The following is a 23,461-nucleotide window of genomic DNA, read 5'->3' as shown; positions in this document are numbered from 1 at the left end:
ATAAAGCCAGGCGTGGTGGTACATGCCTTTAATCCCACCACTTGGGTGGCAGAGGCAGGCGGAATGAGTCCTCTATGAGTGAGTCCAGCTTGGTCCACAGTCAGGGCTACACAGTGAGACCCGGTCTCCAAACCACTTCTCCCCGAAAGGGAAAAAAAAGGATTGTAAATAATTTATTATTAATACATATTAAAAATGAATCAGGGGGCTGAGAGATGGTTCAGTGGTTAAGAGCAACTGCTAGTCAATCCTGAGGACCAGAGTCCTTGTACCCACATGAGACAGCTCACAAATTCCAAGGGATCAATGCCCTCTTCTGGTTTCCATAGGCACCTGGACATACACTCATATAGTCACATAAATAAATACAGGTACATGTATATATGCATAAATAAAATCCTTAAAAAAAATACTCAGACACCAAGTGTTGTGGCACATGTCTGAAATCAAAAACACCCATCAGGCTAAGATGAATTCAAGGTCAGCCTGGGCTACACAGTGGCCCACTAGCTCAATAAAGCAAACAAATTAGTATCAGTTGCTCAGTGGTAGAGGCCTTCAACCCCCAACACTATAAAAAAAATAAAAATAGCAAATCTCTGTAAGTTGGAGGCCAACCTCATCTACAGAGCTAGTTCCAGGACAGTCAAGGTTACACAAAGAAACTCTGTCTCAAAAAAAGGCAAATAAATAAATAGACAGACAGACAGACACATAGATAGAGGTTAAGAATTGGTCAGTGGTTTTTGGCATGTGATCCCTCTTTTAAAAAAAAAATTATGTACACAGTATTTTGCCTGCAAGCCAGGAGAGGGCACCAAACCTCGTTACAGATTGTTGTGAGCCATGCTGTAGTTGCTGGGAATTGACCTCAGGACTCTGGAAGAGCAGCCAGTGCTCTTAACTGCTGAGCCAGCTCTCCAGTCTGGCACGTGATCTCTTCATCCCCTGCAGCACTTACTTCTTTAGCACCTTTCCCAGCTCTATCTCACAGGTTCTCAAAATCATTTGAACCTCTCCAAAGAGTCAACAAATAATCCTTTCTTCTTTAATATGCTACTGAAGAATGAGTTAGGCCTAGCAAGTGTCCGTAAGAGTTCCACTACCTGCATCCCCAGGTGTCTTCTGACTTTCTCCTTTTGAGGTAAGGTCTCAGGGCATTGCACTTTATGCATGCTGTCCTTGAATTTATGATCCCCCAGCCTCAACCTTCCCTCAACCAGCTGGGATTACAGGCCTGTACTACTATAACTGACTATCTTCTGTTTGAAGAGGAAAATCAGAAAAAAATTAGTAGTTTGAACACACACATATTTTTGGTGGTAGTAGGGATGGAACCCAGGCCTTCGCACATACTTGGCAAGTGCTCTGCCACTAAGCCACACCCCCAGCCCTGATAAAACACTTTTAAGACCCTCAAAGCAATCAGTTTGGAAAAATAAGACAATGAAGTGAAGGACAATATTTATAACCATCTGACCCACCTGCAATGGTGGAGATCTGGCTCACTGGGATAGTGGCTGCTTTCTGCAAGTCCATCTTATCTTTTTGGCCTGCCAAAGAGAACGGTGACATGTTTAGATAGTGTTGTAAAAAGCTGAGCACACAGGACCTGGAGAGATGGTTCAGAGGTTAAGAACATAGACTGTTCTTCCGGAGGTTCTGAGTTCAATTCCCAGCAACCACGTGGTGACTCACAACCATCTGTAATGAGATCTGGTGCCCTCTTCTGGCCTGCGGGCATACATGGAGGCTGAACACTGTGTACATGATAAAAAAATAAATCTTTTTAAAAAAAAAAAAGCTGAGCACAGGCCTTTACAAATGAGGGAACATGACACACCAAATACTTTCTTTTAGGAGGTCAGGCTGTGGGGCACACTGCCAGAATTTCTGCCACCCAATTCTTCCCTACCTGACTGTCCTTGCTGCTGGTCAGGCCCTCAAAGGCCAACACACATTTGGCAGAAGCATCCTGAAGTTGCTGATACCACTGCATGGTACTGTCTTGTACCTTTACCTGCAGTTCTGAGAATAAAAGACAGGTCTCAATGGCAGTGAGCTTATTGAACACGGCATATGAGCTAGAACCATTCTAAGCACTGCACTATGGATTGACTACTTTAGTGGTCACAATCACACTGTTAAGTAGAAACTACTACTATCTCTATTTAGTGAGTAAAGAAAAAGACATGGAAAGATTGTTTGCTAAGGTCACACGGCTATACAAGTAGAAAGAGATTCCACTGTCTGGCTAAACACATGACAATGTGATCCTCAAACATATTAAACAAGGTTATCTGTACATATTACTTAAAATACTTAGTAGTGGGACTGGAGAGATTGCAGTCCAGCAGTTACACCAAATGAAAATCCTTGAAAAAAAAAATCCTAAAAATAAACAGTTGCTACTCTTGGAAAAGATTAGACCTCTCTGGTTCCCACATCCACATAGTGGATCACAACTCCTTGTAATTTCAATTCGAGGTACAACAATGCTCTTATCTGGTCTCTGTGGGCACCAAGTACACATGTAGCGCACATACGTACACAAAGGCAAAACGTTCATACACACAAAAATAAATAAATCTTAGCCGGGCAGTGATGGCGCATGCCTTTAATCCCAGCACTCGGAAGGCAGAGGCAGGTGGATCTCTGTGAGTTCGAGGTCAGCCTGGTCTACAAGAGCTAGTTCCAGAACAGGCGCCAAAGCTACAGAGAAACCCTGCCTCAAATAAATAAATAAATAAACAAACAAACAAACAAATAAATGGATGAGTGAATAAATAAATAGATAAATAAATAGATAGATAAATAAATAATAACAATTCTGTTAAGTCAGGCAGTGGTGGCGCACACCTTTAATCCCAGCACTCAGAAGGCAGAGACAGTCACATTTCTGTGATTTCAAGGCCAGCCTGGTCTACAGAGCGAACTTCAGGACAAGTTCTAAGCAATAGAGAAATCCTATCTCAAAAAGCCAGGGGAAAACAACAACAACAACAAAAAACCAAACAACAACAACAACAACAACAACACCCCAAATCCCAATTCTTATCAAATTCTTAGCAATATTTGGAATAGCACACCATTAGACATAACAGCCTTTTCAATTCCCTTTTCAAGTGCTAGAATTTGAAACTGGTTCCAGATCAACTAAAATACATTTATGTAAAATTTCTTATGAACTGGGCCATTCTGCAGTGTGACACATTCTCATTTACTTTTTTATGTTTGTTTTCTTTTAACTCTCCTGAAACTCGAAACAGTTAAAGGACTGCATTCACACCAAAACCCACCTTCATTCTGTGTCCCTGCTGGGCCTGGGCTTGGCCCAGTGGGCTGAGTGGGAGCCCCTGGCCCCTTTTGCACCTGTGATTCTTGCAGCTTGATACGGGCCTCCTCTTCCTCCTGCTTCTTTTTGACTTCATAGGCTCTAGTGATCTCCTGCTCCAAATTTGAGAGGACGGGTCCCGCATTTCCTTGCAGTGTTCGCTCAGCCTCAGCTTGGTTCTCTGCTGTGGGATAGCCACTCTGTAACAGAGAGAGACAATACTTAACATTGATTTCCTAGATGCCCTTGTGGGGACACCACAAACCGTACATTTCTAAAGAGGAACTGTTGGACCTGTGCACACACATGATCAAGTACTGATATCTCCTTTCTTTTCCTGTCTCTAAAAATTTACTATCATAGAGCTAGGAGTGGTGGCTCACGCCTGCAATCTTAGCACCTGAGAGGCAGAGGCAGGAAGACTGCTACAACTCTGAGGCCAGCCAGGGCTACACACTGAGACCCTGTTTCCAAGAAAAACAAAAAAACAAAAAAAGCCATAGAGATAGCTCAGTGGGTAAAAGTACTTGCTTAGCAACTCTGACTGACAAGCTGAATGTAACAACTGGATCCCCAATAAAGGTAGGAAAGAACTGACCCCACACAATTGTCCTTTTACTTCCACACATATGCACACACAAACACACACACAATAACAACAAAATATTTTATCATCATCACATTCATAGCAACCAATAATGGAGTTGTTGATGCTTTCATCAACACCGGTAGGAGTAATCTATAAAAAGATTGTGACTAAACCAAGTATATGGTGCATATGCAGTAATCCTCGCACTCGAGGACTGATAGGGGAGCAATGCCTTAAGTTCCAAGTCATGTTGAGCTATACAAGACTCTGTCACAAAACAAAACAAAACAAAACAAAAACAACTGGGGGCTAGAAAAATGGCTCTCAGCAGTTAAAAGCAATTGATGCTCTTGCAGAGCATATGGGTTTGGGGTCCTGGGCACCCATGCCAGGTAGCTCACAACCACCTGTAATCCAGGTCTAGAAGTGACATTGTCTTCTACCCCTCACACACATGTGTACATGAAGAAATAATGAGGGGGCTGGAGAAATGGCTCAGCGGTTTTTAAGAGCACTGGCTGCTCTTTCCAGAGGTCCTGCAGTTTCAAGTCCTAGCAACCACATGGTGGCTCACAACCATCTGTAATGACATTTGGTGCCCTCTTCTGGTCTGCATGCAGAACACTGTATACATAATAAATTTAAAAAAAAAAAGAAAAAGAAATACTGACACATATCTATACATACAAATAAAATCTAAAAGAACAAAAAAAAGGTGGGGAGAGTTACAACAATATGCTAGTTAAAACATGCTGGTTTAGCTAGGGAACACTGGTTGCAGGTCTGCAATCCAGCACTAACAAGCTAAGAAGAAGCATTGAGAATTTGAAGTCAGTCATGGCTACAATGCCTCAGTAACAAAGAAACAGAGCTGTAATTTGTAAAAGTCCTATTAGTGGTGATTCAGTCATAAATATTCAAAGTTCTTTTCCATTCTTTTTGTTTTTTGATAAAATATTAGACTATATGAGTGTGAGTGTGTGTGCGCGCGCGCACGTGCACCAGTGCCCCATTATGAGAGTGAGACAACTCCTGCAGGTCGCTCTCTCCTGTCTAAGCACAAGGCCTGCCCCTGGGCATCCGGCAAGCCCCATTTCAGCTTTTTAAGCCACCTGTCATGTCCTTTGCTCGTTTTCTCTTGTATGAGAAAAGCAGAAAGTGAAAGCAGTTCATCTTTTTGCACAAATTTCAAGAGCATTCTTGAATCAAGGACATTAAATTTTGTGTCTGTGACAAATATTTCTACAATATGTAGTATCTTTAAATTTTCTGTTCTTAGATACATCAACATCTTCTTATAACTTTAGTTTTTCTTGTGCTGTCAACTACTCACCTCTTTTATTGTTCTTAATATTTGTCTCTGGTTTTACATTAAATATAAAAATGTAGAATACAATTGAAAATATGAAGATATATTTAATCTTAATTTATGTATTATAGCTATATTTGCTAGGTTTTCATTTTACATTACCAGGACCTCATGAAAAGCTAACAAATGGTTTACCAGAGAGCTGTCCCCAGTTCTTGCCCCACTGATCAAGCAATCACTGGTATTCCTCGCAATAGGTAGGCATCATTTTAAATCAAAATGCATTTTTACTTTAAGCAGCTGTGTTGTCATTCTGTAATCCCTCACCTCCAAGGTGGTGCGAATGATTCCGGAGATGAGGCTACAGAGCTGGTTGCCCCGGGTCTGGAAGGCAGCCAGGTCGACATTCAGCAGGTCCTTGTGCTGATTGGAGGCATCCAGCTGCTGGTTAAGCTGAAGGACCTCCTCTTGCAGGGTGTACAGGCTGCGTAGACGGACCTGGCCTTCCTCCTTCCGAAGTTGCTCCTGCTCTGCCTGCTTCACACGCTGCTGCTCTGCCTCTCGAAGCTTCAGGTTGAGAATCTACTGAAAGGGGCCACTGAGTCATTGAGTAGGGGAGCCTTTCCCTTTCCACACTGCTCAAACCCCAGGTGAGTTACATCTTTTCACAAGTGGGCTCAAAGCAGAAAATAAATTCCCCAAGGTCAATACACAGGTTAATTGCAATTTTAAGCTTGATTGGCTTGAAAAATAATCTAGGAGATTAGTAAATTGTACCTCTACAGGTTTCTGAGGACATTGTCAGGGAGGATTAACAAAGGAGGAGAGCCTGCTCGAATATGGGTGGTACCATTCCCACAGGTTGAGCCCCAAGGAGAAGGAGAAAAGGGAGAAACCCAGAGTGCAGAGGCTTTCTGGGCCATCTGACACCAACAGTTGAAACAAGCCCCTTTTCCTTTGTCATCACAGTGATGAAGAGCTACTACACAGCCACTATCCAGGAGCATGATCATGGATCAATGGCCGGCTGATGAAAAATTCAGAGGGCTAGAGACAGTCACCAATACAATCATGCTGATTCTCCCAGGCACTGACCTTGGCTCTGTGGCGATGCTCAGCTTTTAGCTTCTCCTGGTGGCCCAGGGCTTCTCTGGTACTGATGAACAAGGCAGAGTCAGGTAGGTCTCCTGAGATGGTTTCCCTCCCCTCACTGTCACATTAGGGCTTTTTCCAAGGTCGGTCACTTTTGATGTTTAAGGACCGACTTTCACCTGGGGATTTCCCTGGGAAAACAATCAAGCTGACCACACAGACATTTGCAGCAGTCACTCAGTAAGACTGACCTCTTCTCCATCACTTCCTGTAAATCCTGGAATTCCTTGTGCAGCTTCAGTTCCTTCAGCTCATCAAAACCCTCTCAGTTTGTTCAGATGCCATTTTGAGAGGGGCTCGTACCTTCCTCTCCTGCTCCTCCTGCCACTGCCTTAGGCCCTCCTGAAAAGAACCAGCACCGCTTTTGAACTGCCCTAAGCCATCTGGCTCGTCTGCTCCTTGACACTGATTGCCCTCAGCCCTAGAACCTGGGAGACTCCAGAGCAGGGAACCACCAGCTTGCTTCTCAAGAGCTGTGTAGGAGCACTTGTACTTCAAGGGGATTTTTTCTTTTTTCTTTTTCTTCTTTTCTCTTTTTTTTTTTTTTTTTTTTTTTTTTTTTTTTTTTGAGACAAGATTTCATGTAGCCCCTGCTGATCTCAAACTTGTTCTGTAACTAGGATGACCTTTAAATTCTACTTGTCTCCACCTCCTTAGTGCTGGAAATATGAGCATGGGCTCAGTTTTTATATGGGTTCCAGTTTTTTTTTTTTTTTTTTTTTTTTTTTTTTGGTTTTTCGAGACAGGGTTTCTCTGTAGCTTTGGAGCCTGTCCTGGAACTAGCTCTTGTAGACCAGGCTGGTCTCGAACTCACAGAGATCCAGCTGCCTCTGACTCCCGAGTTGCTGGGATTAAAGGCGTGCGCCACCGCCGCCCGGCTGGTTCCAGTTTCTGAGCCATGGCTTTGTGCATGCTCAATAAGTATTCTATCAGTTGAGCTTATTTCCAGTTGTGGTTGTGTGTGTGTATGTGTGGAGGGCTAGTGGTATTGTGGTCTGTGTATTATGTTGTGAGTATACACTTACAGAGCAAGATGTCAAATGTCTTCTTCTATCACTCTAACTGCCTTGACATGGGATCTCTCACTGAATCAGAAGCTCACCATTTGGCTGAAAGTGGCTGGCCAGTCAGCTTTCAAGACATGCCTCTCTCTCTCCTAATGCTGGGGTTACAGGCACATACATAGAGTCATGCCTAGTTTTCTGTATGGGTGTTAGGGATTGGAAGTGAGGGTCCTCAAGCTTACAAGGCAAGTGCTCTTTACAAAGCCATTCCCCAGACTCTCGCCATTTTTTAAGATCTTAATTTGCGCTGGGCAGTAGTGGCGCACACCTTTAATCCCAGCACTTGGGAGGCGTAGGCAGGCGGATCTCTGTGAGTTCAAGGCCAGCCTGGTCTACAAGAGCTAGTTCCAGGATAGGCTCTAAAACTACAGCAAAACCCTGTAGGGAACCCTGATGGCTCCTTGGCCTGGAGAGGGAGAGAGTGGGGGTATGGGTGGAGGGGAGGGGAGGAAAGAGAAGAGGAGTGGAGGAGATGGAAATTTTCAATAAAAATTAATTAATTAAAAATAAATAATAAATCAAAATCAGTATTAACATGCAAAAAAAAAAAAAAACCCTATCTCAAAAAAAAAAAAAAAAGAGGATCTTAATTTGCTGGGGTTTTTTTCTGTTTGTTTGTTTTGTTTTTGGTGGTTTTAGAGACAGGGTTTCTCTGTAGCTTTGGAGCCTGTCCTGGAACTCTCTGTAGAACAGCTTGGCTTCGAACTCACAGAAATCTGCCTGCCTCTGCCTTCTGAGTGTTGGGAATTAAAGGCCTGTGTTGTCCACAAGCCTGCCTAATTGGCTGTATTTTTCAATTATAGACTCAGGAAAACTTACTTTTATAAGCTAGAAGTAATCCCAGGGGAGAAGGCAACAAATTAAAAAAAAAAAAATAGAATAGAGTAGTCCCAAAGTCAAATTAATTAAAATAGAGCTGTTCTTTCAGAAGTTAAAATACGACTGCTATAATATAAATATATCTGACACATCTGGACCATCTGCAAATTTTGAAGAACTGGAATACAGGAAACCCTAAGAAACTTTCTGAAGTTAAAATAGAATAGCCAGCTGGGCGGTGGTGGCGCACGCCTTTAATCCCAGCACTCGGGAGGCAGAGGCAGGCGGATCTCTGCCAGCAACTCGGGAGGCAGAGGCAGGCGGATCTCTGTGAGTTCGAGGCCAGCCTGGTCTACAAGAGCTAGTTCCAGGACAGGCTCTAAAAAAAAAGCTGCAGAGAAACCCTGTCTCGAAAAACCAAAATAAATAAATAAATAAATAAATAAATAAAAAAAAATAAAAATAAAAATAAAATAAAATAGAATAGCCAGAAAATGGAACCAAATTTCACTTGAGAATGTTTACTTTTGATCTTTACATATCACACTACCTCCAAAGTGAGCTGTCAGTGGTGACAAATCATGATTAGCATGTCTCAGTGTCCTCCCCCAGGGATCTAGTAAAGACTGCTCTCTAGTGTTAAGCCTTCCTTGCTTTATTGTCTCACTTACTGTTCCTCTCATTCTGTGCACCAATTCGTACATTCGGATGCAGCCTTCCACTGTGATCGCTCGGGAAGACAGAAGTGCAATAGGTTCAGTGCTTTGGGACTCACAGGTGCTCTAAACAAAAGATGACAAAAAACCAGATAAGTAAATGAATTGTCAACATGGTAAACTTGTGTTGTCTGTATAGACAAAGGTCATGTCTTTCTTAGCTTTCCGTCACTGTAATTTTCCTAGAAAATTATCCAAAAGGAAGATTATTTGGCACCCAATTCAGAGGTTTCCATACATAGTCACTTGATTCACTTGTTGTTATGGATATTAACCTTAGACTATATAAAGATATTTTACATTTGTTTATGCTGCATTTATTGAATGATATAAAGATGTGTGGTTTTCCTTAATCCCAGCACTCGGGAGGCAGAGGCAGGAGGATCTCTGTGAGTTCGCGACCAGCTGGTCTACAAGAGCTAGTTCCAGGACAGGCTCCAAAGCTACAGAGAAAACCCTGTCTCGAAAAACCAAAAAAAAAAAAAAAAAAGTGTGGTTTTGCTACTGAAGGCGCCTGATTGGTCCTAATAAAAAGCTGAAGAATGGCCAACAGCTAGGCAATAGAGGCACAGGTGCAGCTGGTGGGCTGAGAGAATAAATAGGAGGAGGAATTCTAGGAGTCTGGGAGGGAGGGATGGGAAGATGAAAGGTGAGGATAAGAGAATGAGAGAAGAGAGGGAGATGCCCCTGAGCCAGAGCAAGGAGGAAGCAGAAAAGTAGGACATACACAATGAAAGGAAAGGCAAAAAACCCTGAGGCAAAGTAGAGATAAAGGAAATAGGTTAATATAAGTTATAATACTTAGTGGATGAGCATAAGATAAGCCGAATATTCATATAGTAAGTCTCTGTATCACAACTTAAAAGAAAGCCTGATACCAACTGGTTGCTTATTGCTTGTTTCAAGGCTGTGCCAAGGCAGAACATGTAGAGAAAAGCAGCTGATGGTGGTATATTCCTTCTGTATATGTGTTCCTTTTATTAGTTAATAAATAAAGCTATCGCCTACGCCAGGCAGAATATAGCCAGGCTGGAAAGAGATATATAGAGTGAGTAGGCAGACATAATAACGACGTAGCTGCCAAAGGAAACAGACGCTGGATCCTTATCAGTAAGCCACAGCCTCATGTTCAAAATACAGATCAATAGAAATGGGTTAATTTAAGATGTAAGAGTTAGTTTGTTGCGGGAGCTCCTTCTGCTCCCTTCAGCAAATAGCCGCTGAGATACCAGCCCATTGGAGCATGATCTCTCTTTTTAAAAATGCAGCCACTTCCCCTCCACTCATGCTCTGGCTTCCGTCTCTGCTTCGGCGGCTAGGCTCCCTTCCTGATTGCGCAGAGGGCTGTTGGCTGGGGACTGTGATCTGTAAGTTTTTCCCCTTTAATAAATAACTATTCTATTAATCATAATTCCAAACTGGTGTGGGATTGTTTGTGACTTACGCCTTCATTAGTTAATAAGAATTCTGAGCTAAAAAACAAACAAACAAACAACAACACACAAAAAGAATTCTGAGCTAATAGGCCAAGCAGTGTTGTAATTAATATATTTTCTGTGTGATTATTTAGGTTCTGGGCAGCCGGGAATGAACTAGCAGTCTCGCCTACAAAATGGGGCTCCAACATGGGGGCAACTACATTCACATAAACCCTGCGAGAGATTGGGAAAAATTCCAGACACAAAAAGTGACAGAGTTAAGTACAGCTTCTTGGTAGCAGCATTTTCTCGGGTGGGCTCTGTTTGCCAGAGGCAAGCAGAGACATAATCCTAAGAGAAAAATTCCTACTCAGAATTAGCAGCAAAAACTGCATGGCTCCTTTTAAGAGCTGGCTTCCTGGTTCGTGCTGATACAGTCACAAAGCACTTAAATGGGGTCTGTAAGTAGCATGTTACAAACTGCTTAATGGCAACATAAACCCACTGCATCCCTGGAGCTGGGGTGGTAAGTATGACTTGCAGAGGTCATGAACATGCCTTTGCCATGTTACACTAGGCAGGGCCAATAAACAGGGTCACAGAGTTGGCGCTGTGCACTCCACTTAACATAAAAAAAAGGCAAACCGGGTGGTAGTGAGCCACAGCACCTTGGGAGGCAGAGGCAAGGCGGATCTCTGTGAGTCAAGGCCAGCCTGATCTACAGAGTTAAGTTCCAGGACAGGCTCCAAAGCTATAGAGAAACCCTGTCTTGAAAAACAAAACAAAACAAAAACAGCAGTCAGTCATAGATTAAAGAGGTGAAGAAAAGTAAGTCATGAAAAGATGGAATATACACAGAGAATCAGAATTATGTATATTATTGTGAATTTTTTGACGAAGAGAGGACATTTAAATATGGGGGCTGCTAAGCTAAACCAACATATATATATTTTAAAGGTATCTTGACTTCAAAAATTTGAATCTAAGGATATGGTTCTTTTAAAAAGAGATTCTGCTTTTGTTTCCACAGAAGATGAGAATTTGTGTATTCCTTTCAGGCTAATGTGGTTTGATGGAAACAAACTCCCCAGAAAAAATGTCTCTGTGAGCCCTAAAAAATAATTTGCCCAACAAACAGCTGAAGCAGTTTGGAGAAAGCAATGCACAAATTCCAAAAATGATTGTTTATAAATGTTTATTTTCATTTAGAAAGGGTTGGTTATAAATGGTTAATGAAATGAGGGGGATATGATATAGAGATGAATACTTTTGTATTGGTATGGATCTTGGTCTACTGAATACAAATTAACATTGATTTGCTACACTATTTATATGTATTTCTGTTCTTGTTTAATGGTACGTGTTTGTGCAGCTCATTTAAAATGTAATGTATAGTTAAGAAATACGATTAATAGTTTCTGTAATCAAACTTTTAATTATATTAGTTTTCTAAATATACAGAGATGTATTTCAGTTAGATAATCTTCACTACTCCAAAGACCTATAGAATATGGCATTTAAAATGTTTTAAGACAGAGAAAGTTGAGAATGTCTGTTTCTGGCAGCACCAATTACTTCAAGAGGATATAGGCACCGAAGAGTCTCCTTATGGAGTTGCTAGCCATTTGGGCAAAAAGCTGCTCTTGCCTGGACTGCTTTATGATATGCTATATGAATTGGACATGCAGGACCCATAGAAAAGTGATTGCAAACTTTCCAAAAGAAGGGATGGTCCTTCAGGGTTCCTACTTCATAGAACAAACTGCCAGATATCTACTAGACACAGAAGAAAGCAAAATGATGAACTTTGCCATTAGAAGGCAGAACAGACCTTTCAAATTTCCTGCTTCATGGGAAAAGTCTGCTAGATACTATAGGGCTTGTAGGCTAAAGATGGATGCCCCAATATTACAGAAGAACCTTGGGTGAAGTCCAGGCAGCAAAGATGTCTCCATCAATTCTAGAGTTTTGGAAGTTGCTTACAATGCACTTCCTGTATATTTAGGTAAAATTATATACTTCTGGAGTCTTTGAAGAGTTAAGACAGTTAGTTATAGTTTTCCTTAGTTATGATAAAATAGATATAAAGCTTTAGACTTACAAAACATAGAAATTCTCCTTAATTTGCCAGATGTGAATGGACTAAATATTGTTACCATAATTCTTGCTTGATGACTGTTTTGTAAATGTAATTTTACTATGTTAATGTTAAACAACCTTCCTTTTATTTAGACAAGAAAAGGGAAGATAATGTGGGAGGTCCTTCTGTATATGTGTTGCTTTTATTGGTTAATGAATAAAGCTGCTTTGGCCTGAGGCAGGGCAGAACATAGCCAGTCTGGAAGAGATTCAGAGAGAGAATAGGCAGAGTCAAGGAGATGCCATATACCTGCCAAAGGAGACAGACGCTGGATCCTTACCAGTAAACCACAGCCTTGTGCTAATACAAGAATAATAGAAATGGGTTAATCTGAGGTGTAAGAGTTAGTTAATAAGAAGCTTGAGCTAATAAGTCAAGCAGTGCTGTAATTAATATATTTTCTGTGTGATTATTTGGGTTTGGGTGGCCAGGAACGCACAAGCAGTCTCCGCCTACAAGTAGCCAGTGTAGAGTAGTTGGGAAGCAAAAGAAAGAGAAAGGAGGAGGCCTGGGATTAGATTTAAGTCACAAGGATCCACTCCCTTCAACTTGGTGCCATCTACTATGTTTACAACCCTGGCAATCTATCAGATTATGAACCCATCAATGTATTTAATCTACTGAAGATAATGATCTAGTCACTTCCCAAGCCTCACCTTTGAATGTTGCTGCCTGAGAGGGGAAGTTCAACCCAGGATCCTTTAAGGGACTCTTGAGTTCCAAAGCCTAACACATCCTACTTAGGAACCAACAATGGGCTTATGAACCCACCAATAATGGAAATAATTTAGGTTCATGTCAGAACACAGTACAAGTCACACAAGGGGATTTCTGAGTGCTTGTAAGAAAATTCTAGGGAAACATGACAAGCATCTTGCAACCTCAGTTTCTTCAAAACACAAAATTGTTCTTGGAATGTGCTTTTGTGCCCCTCCCCACATGTAGCAGATAGGGGAAGTTTATTTCTGATTATTCATTATAACTGGTTGTTATTTTATATGTCCTCCTATGGGAAAACATGTTTTGCTACATGTGTGACTGAACACCCACTCATGTGACTCTTCTTAACCCTCAGAGTATAAATTGCCTAACACTCTGAATAAAGTTGCCTATTACATAAGGCTTCCCTCTGTCTTATTTTAGACCCCAACCCCCCTAGGTTCACACCGCCAGTGAGAGTGGTAAACAGATTAGAATCACTGCGTTTTTCATGATGTCAACTTTGTTCATCCCTCTCCCCATTCCTGGCCCTAACTGATTTACATTTGATCTTTCTCCAAAAGGCTAAGAACCACAATACTTTTCTGTAGTGATATTTTATTTATATTTTAATAAATAAGCTTGTCTGAAGATTAGAGTACAAAGCTAAGCCACTAGAAGCCAGGGAATAGTGGCACACGCCTTTAATCCCAGGACTCAGGAAACAAAGGCAGACGGATCTCTGTGAGTTTAAGGCTACCCTGGGCTACACAAAACTGATCCAGAAACAGATCCAGGTGGTGGTGGCTCACCCGTTAAACCCCCAAAGTTTGGGAGGCATTCACCCTTAATCTGGGCACTAGGATGGTAGAAACAGGAGCGATATGGCTGTGTGGGAGAAAGGAATATAAATGGGAAGAGATAAGCCCTCACTAGAGTGTGGAGTCTGAGCTTGGTGGAAACAAAGTGCAATCTAGGCAGTCTGAGGATCACCCATTTGGTCTGAGGTAGGGTAAAGGTCTCTCTAGTGGCTTACTGTTCTGCTTCTCTGACCTTTAGCTTTAACCCCTATGTCTATCTCTGAGTTTTTATTATTCGCGCTACACTTTTCTTCTTTTTTTGAGACAGCGTCTCACTATGTAGCTGTGGCTGGCCTGGAATTTACTATGTGGACCAACCTGGCCTTGAACACCTGCCTCTGCCTCTCAAGTACTGCAGTTAAAGGTGTGCGCCACCTGGTGTCACACTGATCTTCTTTATAAAATGATGTTTCTCCTTGGGCTGAGGAAACAACTTAGCGGGGTAAAGTGTAAAAAGGAAGGCCTAAGGGTTGTTTGATCCCCTAAATCCATATAAATCTGCATGGTAGGATATGCTCATAATTCCAACACTGGGGAAGAGGAGACAGGAGGACTCCTTGAACTGCTGCTTTGGCAGTTCATCCTAATTGGTGAGCTCCAGGCCAACGAGAGACACTGTCTCAGAAAATAAGGTGATGAGCCGAGCATGGTAGCACATACCTTTGATCCCAGCAGTTGGATCTCTGTGAATTCAAGGCCAGCATGGTCTACAGGACAGATGGCCCTTGAGAATAAATACCCAAAGCTGACCTCTGACCTCCACCCACATGCATACATCTACACATACACAAGAACACTGGGATATATGATAAATATTGTTCCTACAAACAGCTGCAATAGGAAACAATCATTTTCCCAGGGTAATATCACTGTCATGTGACTGTATTATACACTTCAATTTTGCAGCCAACAGGTATTGTCTTCATACCTTACCTTGGTTCCATTTGGTGTTGAAGGTGAGGGGGATTCTGGAGTGCTTCTGACAGGAGACTTAAGAAGTGAGGGTTGGTCAAGCCTGAACCATGATCCAGAGGATGGCGAATTATCAGAGGAAGGGAGGTTCTCTTGCGCGTGGCGTGAGGTGTTGGGTAGGACGTGATCTACTACCCATCCAGAGTAAGAAGACAGTTTGGGAAGAGATGTGCATTCTTCCAAAACATCCTAAGGAGAAAACGGTTATGCCTATTTGTATACCCACTGACAGAAGATATTACATGCAATGTTCAAACAACTGGGGCCCAAGCAAAAAAAAAAGTTAACAATGAAGATAAGTTACTGCATTCACAATCAGAGATGAAAAGACAGTAGGCTTTCTTCATCTTTTTGTTTTGAGACAGAGTATCAAATTGAGATGACCTTGAACTGACCCTCCTGTTTCAACTTCTGAAGTGCTGAGATCATAAGCCACTGTACACAGCAATAGTGGTTTATTACTGCTGCTGTTATTTATTAATGTGTTTTAAAATTTACTAGTACTGTTAGTGTGTATGTTAAGGCTCATGTGCCACAATGCACACGTGGAGTCAAAGGGTTACTTTGTAGAGTCAATCCTCGTATCTACTTTCACATAGGTTTGGAATTGAACTCAGTCATTAAGCTTATGCAGCAACCAACTATACCCATGGAGCTATCTCATCAGCATGAGTGGATACTTCATAACGACCCGGACCATATATCTAAAAAAAGTCAGATTAAAGTCAGATGTGTTGGCACATGCCTAGAATTTTAACACTAAGGGAAGTAGTGGGAGGAGCGTCAGGAGTTCAAAGCAAATTCAGGTACAAAGCAGTTCTTAACCCATGGATCACAACCTCTTTGGAGTCACATATCAGATATCTTGTATATCAGGATATTTACATTACAATCAATAACAGTAGCAAAATTTCTGTTATGAAGTAGCAACAAAATAATTTATGTCTGGGGGTCACCACAACATGAGGATTGTATTAAAGGGTTGTAGCAGTAGGAAGGTTGAGAACTACAGCCCAAAAGGAACAAATTTTAAAACTTATGGTTTGTGTGTGCAAGGGATGGTGGAGGGTGGGGTGCCATGGTGTCTGGAAGTAAGAGTTTGTAAAGTTAGTTTTCTCCCTCCAACTTGACATAGGTTCTAGGGGTTGAATTCAGGCCTTCAGGCTCCTGTAGCAAGTGCCCTTATCAGTTGACCCTCTCACTGGCCCTCACTAAGGCAACTAGGAAAGGAATCAAAAACATCAGAGAGAATACAAGCCCTTTAGAAATTATCAAGTAAACTATCGTGTGCACCATTAGTTTGGAGGTCCGAAGGTATCCTCACACTGGGCACGGTTGTTCAAGCCTGTGAATACAGATAAACTCGATATACTGCCATGAGGCAATAGGCGGGCAAATGTGATGACTGATTAGAAAAAGCCACAAACAAGCATTTAGCTTTGCAAATACTAGTTTACAGGGATCACGTCCACATCCCCAGGTGTGCCAGGAATATAAAACACTAAGCAGCACTAGAGTTAGGTCAAATCACTCTTCGAGAAACCTGGGGGCTCCGTGCAGTGATTCTCAACCTCCACAGTGCTGCGATCTTTAAATACAGTTTCTCATGTTGCGGTGACCCTAACCACAACGTTTATTATCTTCGTTGTTACTTCCTAACTATACATTTGGCTATTATGAATCATAATGCAAATAGGTGTTTTTCCGATGGTCTTAGGTGACTCCCCCAAAGGAGGTCGCGACCCACAGAATGAGAACCGCTGTCCTAGCAACTTGGTTATAAAGCAAATGAAGAGAATCAAAGGCCAGAGCTGCTGACAAGATGCCGCAGCCGGCACTGGGGTTACGGTGACGTCTTCGGGCAGGAGGCTTCCCGTGAAGTGCAGCGGCCATAGATCAAGTAGAACGGGCGGATTAGGTTGTGTGCACGCGAGTCAAAAAGCAACGCGGCCCATCGCCACGCCCGGTCCTCCGCGCCCGGCTCGAGGGAGCGTGGTAATCGCGTGACAACGGCCGCCGCTCACCTCTAGTGAACCAGCCACTCGCGGTGGTAGCGCAGGCGGCCTTTGCTGGAATTCTGCAGCGCCCTTAGAGTTTCCCAGCAGCGACCCTCGGACGGCATGGCGGGCGACCAGCAGCACCTCAGAAAACTCTACTGACAAAACAAACCCTCGAATCCGCCGCCCAGGAGGCGCCGGCCTCCGCTTCCGGACTTCCCGCCCCACATCCGGCGCAGCCTGGTCCGTAACGGTCGCAGGACACCGCCCGTCAGCGGCGCCCCGCCCACGTAGCAACGCCTGCGCCTGCGCAGATGGTTGTGCGAGCGAGAAAGCGGAAATGAGGCTGTGCGTGTGTGTGAGGCCGCTTCTGTGAGAGACTGACAGGTCTGGAGAAGCCAAACGGAGGAATCATTTCTAATAGGGCTACTCTAGAAAAATGAAACGCGTCTGCACTGATGGTTGTACATGAATATTTATACCGGTATTAATAATAATATGATAGCCTCCCAAATCAAATGAATTGGTAAAATATTCTGTGAAATCCAGTGGAATTCTTCCCCTGTCCCGGGTAAATATAGTACATTCTGTAACATAAACCTTGAAAACATTTTGCTAAGAAAAAGCGACACTTTGCTGGGCGGTGATGGCGCATGCCTTTAATGCCAGTATCTGAGAGGCAGAGGCCGGCGGATTACTGAAACCCTGTCTCTGGTCGGGGGGTCGGGGAGGACGACCCAAAACAAAAAAGCAAGTAAGGAGAGAACACAATATACAGTTCCTTTCAAGTGAGGTCTCCAGAATGAACAAACCCAGAGCCACTAGAGATTGTCAGGCGAGTGAGGCGTTGAGTGACTGCAAATGAGGGCGGGGTTTCTTGGGGTTCATGGGATGAACTAAGATTAGATTATGGTAATGATCACACTCTGGTAAATATACTAAAAAACTGAATTGAGTGTAGTGGTGCACGCCTTTAATCCCAGCACCAGGGAGGCAGCGACAGGCGGATCTCTGTGAGCCCAGGCCAGCCTGGTCCACAGAGCGAGTTCCAGAATAGGCCACAAAGCTACAAAGATACTGTCTCAAAAAAACATAAAAACAAAAAACTGAATTGATAAGTTTGAATTTTAATTGATAAGTTTGAATTTAACCCTCCCTTATTCCACCACACGTGGTTGAATCTTAATGAAATTTCGTTCACAAATGCCCAGAGATGGCTTTGATGGATGCTCTACACTTTTTGACCTTCTACTACCCATGACTCTGAGATGGGAAAGAGGATAAACAGGATCTTTTTCTGGAGAGATGGCTTACTAATCTTGCAGAGGACCTGAGTTCAATTTCCAGCTCCCACATGGCAGCTCACAATGGATACTTCAGCTCCAGCAGATCCATTGCCCTCTTTCTGGTCTCTTTGGACATGAGGCATGCACATGGTGCACATGCATACATAATTTTTTCCTTATTGTTTTTAAAATTCTTTTACTTATTTATATTTTATGTATTAATGCTTTACATATATACCTGCAGGCCAGAAGAGGGCATCAGACCTGTTATAGATGGTTATGAGCCATCATGTGGTTGCTGGGAATTGAACTCAGGACCTCTAAAAAAGCAGCCAGTGGCTGGGCGGTGGTGCATGCCTTTAATCCCAGCACTCAGGAGGCAGAGGCAGGCGGATCTCTGTGAGTTCGAGACCAGCCTGGTCTACAAGAGCTAGTTCCAGGACAGGCTCCAAAGCTGCAGAAAAACCCTGTCTCGAAAAACCAAAAAAAAAAAAAAAAAAAAAAAAAAAAAAAAAAAAAGCAGCCACTGCTCTCCAGCCCCATGTTATTATTTTTTAAGTTTATAAAATCTGTGAACTTCTAGTAAAATATTTTATAAAGGTTAATACAAGAGTCCTAGGAGTGATCTGAGTGTGGTGGTGTGCACGCCTTTAATCCCAACACTTGGGAGGCAAAGGCAGGCAGATCCCTGAGTCTGAGGCCAGCCTGGTCTACAAAGTGAGTTCCAGGCAGCCAGGGCTACACAGAGAAACCCTTGTCTTGGAAAAAAACAAAAACAAAAAATATCCCCAGGAATGGACTCCAAGTCAAAAACAGTTACACAGTTGCACGGCTCAACCCTGTGGTGCAGAGGTGGTTACACTAGTTTGGCAAAAGAAAAATGAATTACACACAGAGAAACACACACACACAAATATGTGCATTAGTCTAAGTGTGCCAACTGTTCTTTCTTGAGAAATTCTTTAGGAGCCAGGGCATGGTGGCACATGCCTTTAATCCCAGTATGTGGGAGGCAGTGACAGGGGATCTCTGATTTGAAGACCAGGCTGGTCTACATGAGTTCTAGGCTATCTAGAGGCTACTTGGTAGGATCCTGTCTCAAACAAAAAAGTGTATTTGTTTTCAATGTGTGATAAATGTCCACAAGTGTTGTGGGGTAATATTTTTGTACAGTGCCTAAGGTACCTTCTGATTGGTTTAATAAAGAGCTGAATGACCAAAAGGCAGGAGAGGATAGGCAGGATTTCCAGGGAGAGAGAGGAACTTGGGAAGAATCTGAGGCATGTGGATTTTTGCCAGCCAGACCCAGGAGTCAGACTTAACAGTATGGAGAAGAGGTAAACCACAGGACAGAATGTAGATGAATAAAAACAGGGTAAGTTATAAGCACTAGTTGTGAACAAGCCTAATCAAGCTAGGGCCAAGATTCATGGTTAATAAGACATTTCTGTGTTATTGAGAGCTGGCAGTCCAAAGAAAGTCTGACTTGACTACACATGAGTGTAGAGGCCGAAGGCCAGAGGAATTGATGTCCCAGGGGCTGCACTGAGTTTCTGCCTGATGTGGGCAAGAACAGTTTGCACTCTTAACTACATCTCTGCAGCCCACCTTGATAAATTCAAGGTCCTCTGCAAGAGCAAGAGGGGCTTTTTTTCCCCCTCAGACTCTTAGGTGTTCCTCCTCAAACCACCAGAACAAAGGTTCTTAAGGGTTCTCTCTCCAGCCCCAATCTTGGGTTAGAATGGGTGAGATGCTGTAGTAATTTGAATGAAAATGGCTCATAGTAGAATTGACTTGCTCCCTAGCTAGTGGAGCTGTCTGGGAAGAATCAGGTGTGGCTTTGTTAGTGGAAATGTGCCATTGGGGCAGGTTGGAGGTTTCAAAAGACTCCCGATTCCTGGTGCTCTCTCTCTCTGCCTCCCTCGTGGTATGGATCTACCTGTAAGCTCTCTGCTATTTGGTCCACATTTCTGAACTCTAACCCTCTGAATCAACAAGTCAAATTAAACACTGTCTTTTAGAAGCTGCTTTGGTCATGGTGTTTTATTCTAACAATAGAAAAACCAAAGAGAAAAAAAAATATGAAAAAGGTCGGGCAGTGGTGGCACATGCCTTTAATCCCAGCACTTGGGAGGCAGAGGCAGGAGGATGTTTGTGAGTTCGAGGCCAGACTGGTGTACAAGAGCTAGTTCCAGGACAGGCTCCAAAGCTACAGAGAAACCTTGTCTTGAGAGAAAAAAAAAAGTGCTTTCTCTGAAGAACATGCTTTGTTTTAAAGCATTTGTGGTTTCCAGGTGGTGATAGTGGTGATGGGGGAAGGGCCCTGAAGATTAGACCTAGGCCCTTGGGGCTGGAGAGATAGCTCAGCAGTTTAGAGCACTTGCTGTTCTTACAGGACCTGGTTTCAATTCCCACACTCCTGGTGGTTCTCAACCATCCCTAACTCCAGTATTAGGGACTCTGATGCTCTCTTCTGACCTCAGAGATTTCCAAGAACACAGATGTTACACAGCACATATATACATGCAGGCTAATCACCCATAAATACATAAATCCAATTTAAAAATTAATCAAAACAAAGCAAATCCCTAGGCTCTTGCACACGTGCACATACTAAGCAAGTACTCCACACCACCCATTTTTTCAAAAACAGGAAAATACACAATTTCCCAGAATCTTCTCATGTAGAAAGCAGGTGGTATTTCTGACACAAATATAGGCACATACCACACCTATCTACCCTCTTAAAGCGGTCATCCCCAAACCCTGAATAGTAGGGCCTGCAGCTCAAAGTGTCTTGCCGTTAGCCATCTCTTACAAAAGCACCTATCTCTTCCATCATGAAAAGTTGGTAATTCAGGCATAAACTACTCTGCAAACTCATGTTTTCTCACATGAATATTTTTTAAATATTTATTTATTTATTATGTATACAATTTTCTGTCTGTGTGTATGCCTGCAGGCCAGAAGGGGTGCCAGATCTCATTACAGATGGTTGTGAGCCACCATGTGGTTGCCAGGAATTGAACTCAGGACCTTTGGAAGAGCAGTCAGTGCTCTTAACCGCTGAGCCATCTCTCCAGCCCCACATGAATTTTTTTTTTTTTTTTTTTTTTGTCGTTTTATCTGGTTTTTGTTTTTTCTAGTCAGGGTTTCTCTATAGACTTGTCCTGGATTCCACTCTGTAGACCAGATTGTCCTCAAACTCATTAAGATCCGCGGGCCTCTGCCTCCAGAGTGCTGGGATTAAAGCGAGCGCCACCGCCAGCTCTCACATGCATTTTATGCAGTCATTTAAAAATACTTTGTTTTTGTTCTGACAGTTTCGTGTACCCAGACTGACTTCACGCACTGTGTAGCTGCGGATAACAGTGAGCTCCTGCCTCCAATCCCAAGTCACTGGGAAGCAAGTGTGCGCCACCGCACTCAGCTTCATCTTTTTTAAAGTCGGGAGAGAAGGTTAAAGGAAATCAAAGAAGTCTCAAAGAACTGATTATAAAAACTTTATTTCTTGTAAAATCACACAAACTTTCAGAAGTAGACAAATTCCAGAGCTGTAAAGAGAAGTGAAAGGCAATGAGACAGGAAGCACGCTTGTACGGCTGGGAGGACATTAGCTTCTGTGAAGTGCTGGAGGACCAGTGGCCCTTGCCAACGCTGACATGGGAGGTTTCCGCTGCCTGCCCTATCCATCAAGAAGGAATAAGCAGTGCTCGCTTCAGCAGCACACACACTAAAACTGGAAGAATACAGACAAGATTAGCATGGCCCCTGCTATTCCATACTTTTCCTGCCATTAAGAGGTGGATAAAGTGTCAACAGCAAGAATCCACTGTCATGACCACACTTGCCACTGTGGTAGCAGTGACTGCTCCATTTCAGGACATTTGTAGCTAAAGATTCCAAAGCAGCAAAGGGAGCTGTGACCAGGAGTGAGTGTTACATCTTCCTGTCTCCATTTTATTTTTATGCTGATAAAAGCACAGATTACTCAGTTACTAAGTTATCTGATTTCACTATTTCTTGATACAAAGAAAGTTTTATTTTTAGTAAAAATAAAATAAAAATAAATAAAAAAAAAAGGAAAAGGTGATGTAGGTGGTTCACAGTCCAAGGAGGACTCCTGCTGCTTCACCTCAGAGAAACACAAGACATGGATACATTGAAGGATGAGGACTACAAGGAGACAGCAGGGGAAAGTCCGTCCAAACACTCCCTGAGGCTAGCAAGCAGACTCTGCAAAGTCATAGCACTTTAAAAATCTGGTACCTAATGTAGCAAATCTAAGGCCTGTGAAGATCATTTAAAATTCCACCAGGCTCACAGGTCAGGAAAGAGAAACCATGTTCTTCCTGACTCATCCCCAGCTGCTCTAGGGACTTTCCTGTATCAGAGTTGAGGAATAGACCCTGCGCACATTTGATCACTTGAAGAGAAAGCCAGTGGGCTTGCCAGCTATAGGATGGCAACTCCTCAGTTCTCTGGCATCAGGCAAGGGCTTTAGACCCTAGGCAGGTGGCCTCAGGCAGGGGGAGACCGGGAGCGGATGGGTGAGCTTGTCAGGTAAGAGGATGTATAGGGGCCATCCCCAAATACATTGGCATAGGAGGACTTGAGGAATTGGACATAATTCTGCATGCTGCGGTTGGTGCTCTCAGACTGTTCCAGACGGTCTTTCAGATCCTGCAGCCGGCTCTGGTATCGACGATCCGCCTGACAGAAGAAAGAACAGGGACCAAGATTAAGAAGGTAACAAGGGCAATAAGAGACAAAGGCATTAACTTAGAGGGTGCCAACCCTGGGAGAGGCACAGAGGGCTTGCAATAGAAATGGGTATTTTCCCCTTGGGTGAGGGGAGTTAGTTGCTTGGTTTTTGGTTTAACTGTTTTGAGCCAAAGCCTCACCAAGCTGCCCAAATAACTCAGTACACGTCCTTGAATTTTCTGCCTTAACCTGAGTACTGGGATTATGGCAACATACACTGAGCCAACATACCTCGCTGAGTTTGTTTTATTTTATTATTTGACAAAGGATCTCACTATTGAGGTGGTTCCAAGGAACCTAATACCTTCTTCTGGCCTCCATAGAGGACTTACATTCACACAC

General features: G+C 43.0%; 2 protein-coding genes and 1 pseudogene across 4 annotated transcripts in view; 1 reads left to right on the top strand and 2 right to left on the bottom strand.

Moving 5' to 3' along the window:
* Positions 1 to 17,194, bottom strand: part of Gle1 (GLE1 RNA export mediator) — a 29,093-nt gene extending 11,899 nt beyond the window's left edge. The window contains 11 exon segments of the mRNA XM_042055391.1: positions 1,485 to 1,539; positions 1,901 to 2,028; positions 3,300 to 3,534; positions 5,560 to 5,814; positions 6,328 to 6,388; positions 6,576 to 6,643; positions 6,646 to 6,726; positions 8,939 to 9,049; positions 15,034 to 15,261; positions 15,720 to 15,776; positions 17,108 to 17,194. Of these exon segments, the coding sequence (XP_041911325.1) occupies positions 1,485 to 1,539; positions 1,901 to 2,028; positions 3,300 to 3,534; positions 5,560 to 5,814; positions 6,328 to 6,388; positions 6,576 to 6,643; positions 6,646 to 6,726; positions 8,939 to 9,049; positions 15,034 to 15,261; positions 15,720 to 15,776; positions 17,108 to 17,194 (1,366 nt within the window).
* Positions 17,195 to 21,836: 4,642 nt separating this feature from the next.
* The window catches only part of Odf2 (outer dense fiber of sperm tails 2), a 39,633-nt gene continuing 38,008 nt past the window's right edge, over positions 21,837 to 23,461 (bottom strand). For all 3 annotated transcript variants that reach the window (XM_038336705.2, XM_038336708.2, XM_038336706.2), the window contains one exon: positions 21,837 to 23,068. In XM_038336705.2, the coding sequence (XP_038192633.1) occupies positions 22,877 to 23,068 (192 nt within the window). In that variant the 3' untranslated portion in view covers positions 21,837 to 22,876. The remainder of the gene's footprint in view (positions 23,069 to 23,461) is intronic.
* LOC119820075 lies at positions 22,065 to 22,130 on the top strand (annotated as a pseudogene).

This window comes from Arvicola amphibius, chromosome 7 (genome assembly GCF_903992535.2).
Source record: "Arvicola amphibius chromosome 7, mArvAmp1.2, whole genome shotgun sequence".
NCBI lineage: Eukaryota > Metazoa > Chordata > Mammalia > Rodentia > Cricetidae > Arvicola > Arvicola amphibius.
This window is presented reverse-complemented; position numbering and strand designations above follow the sequence as displayed.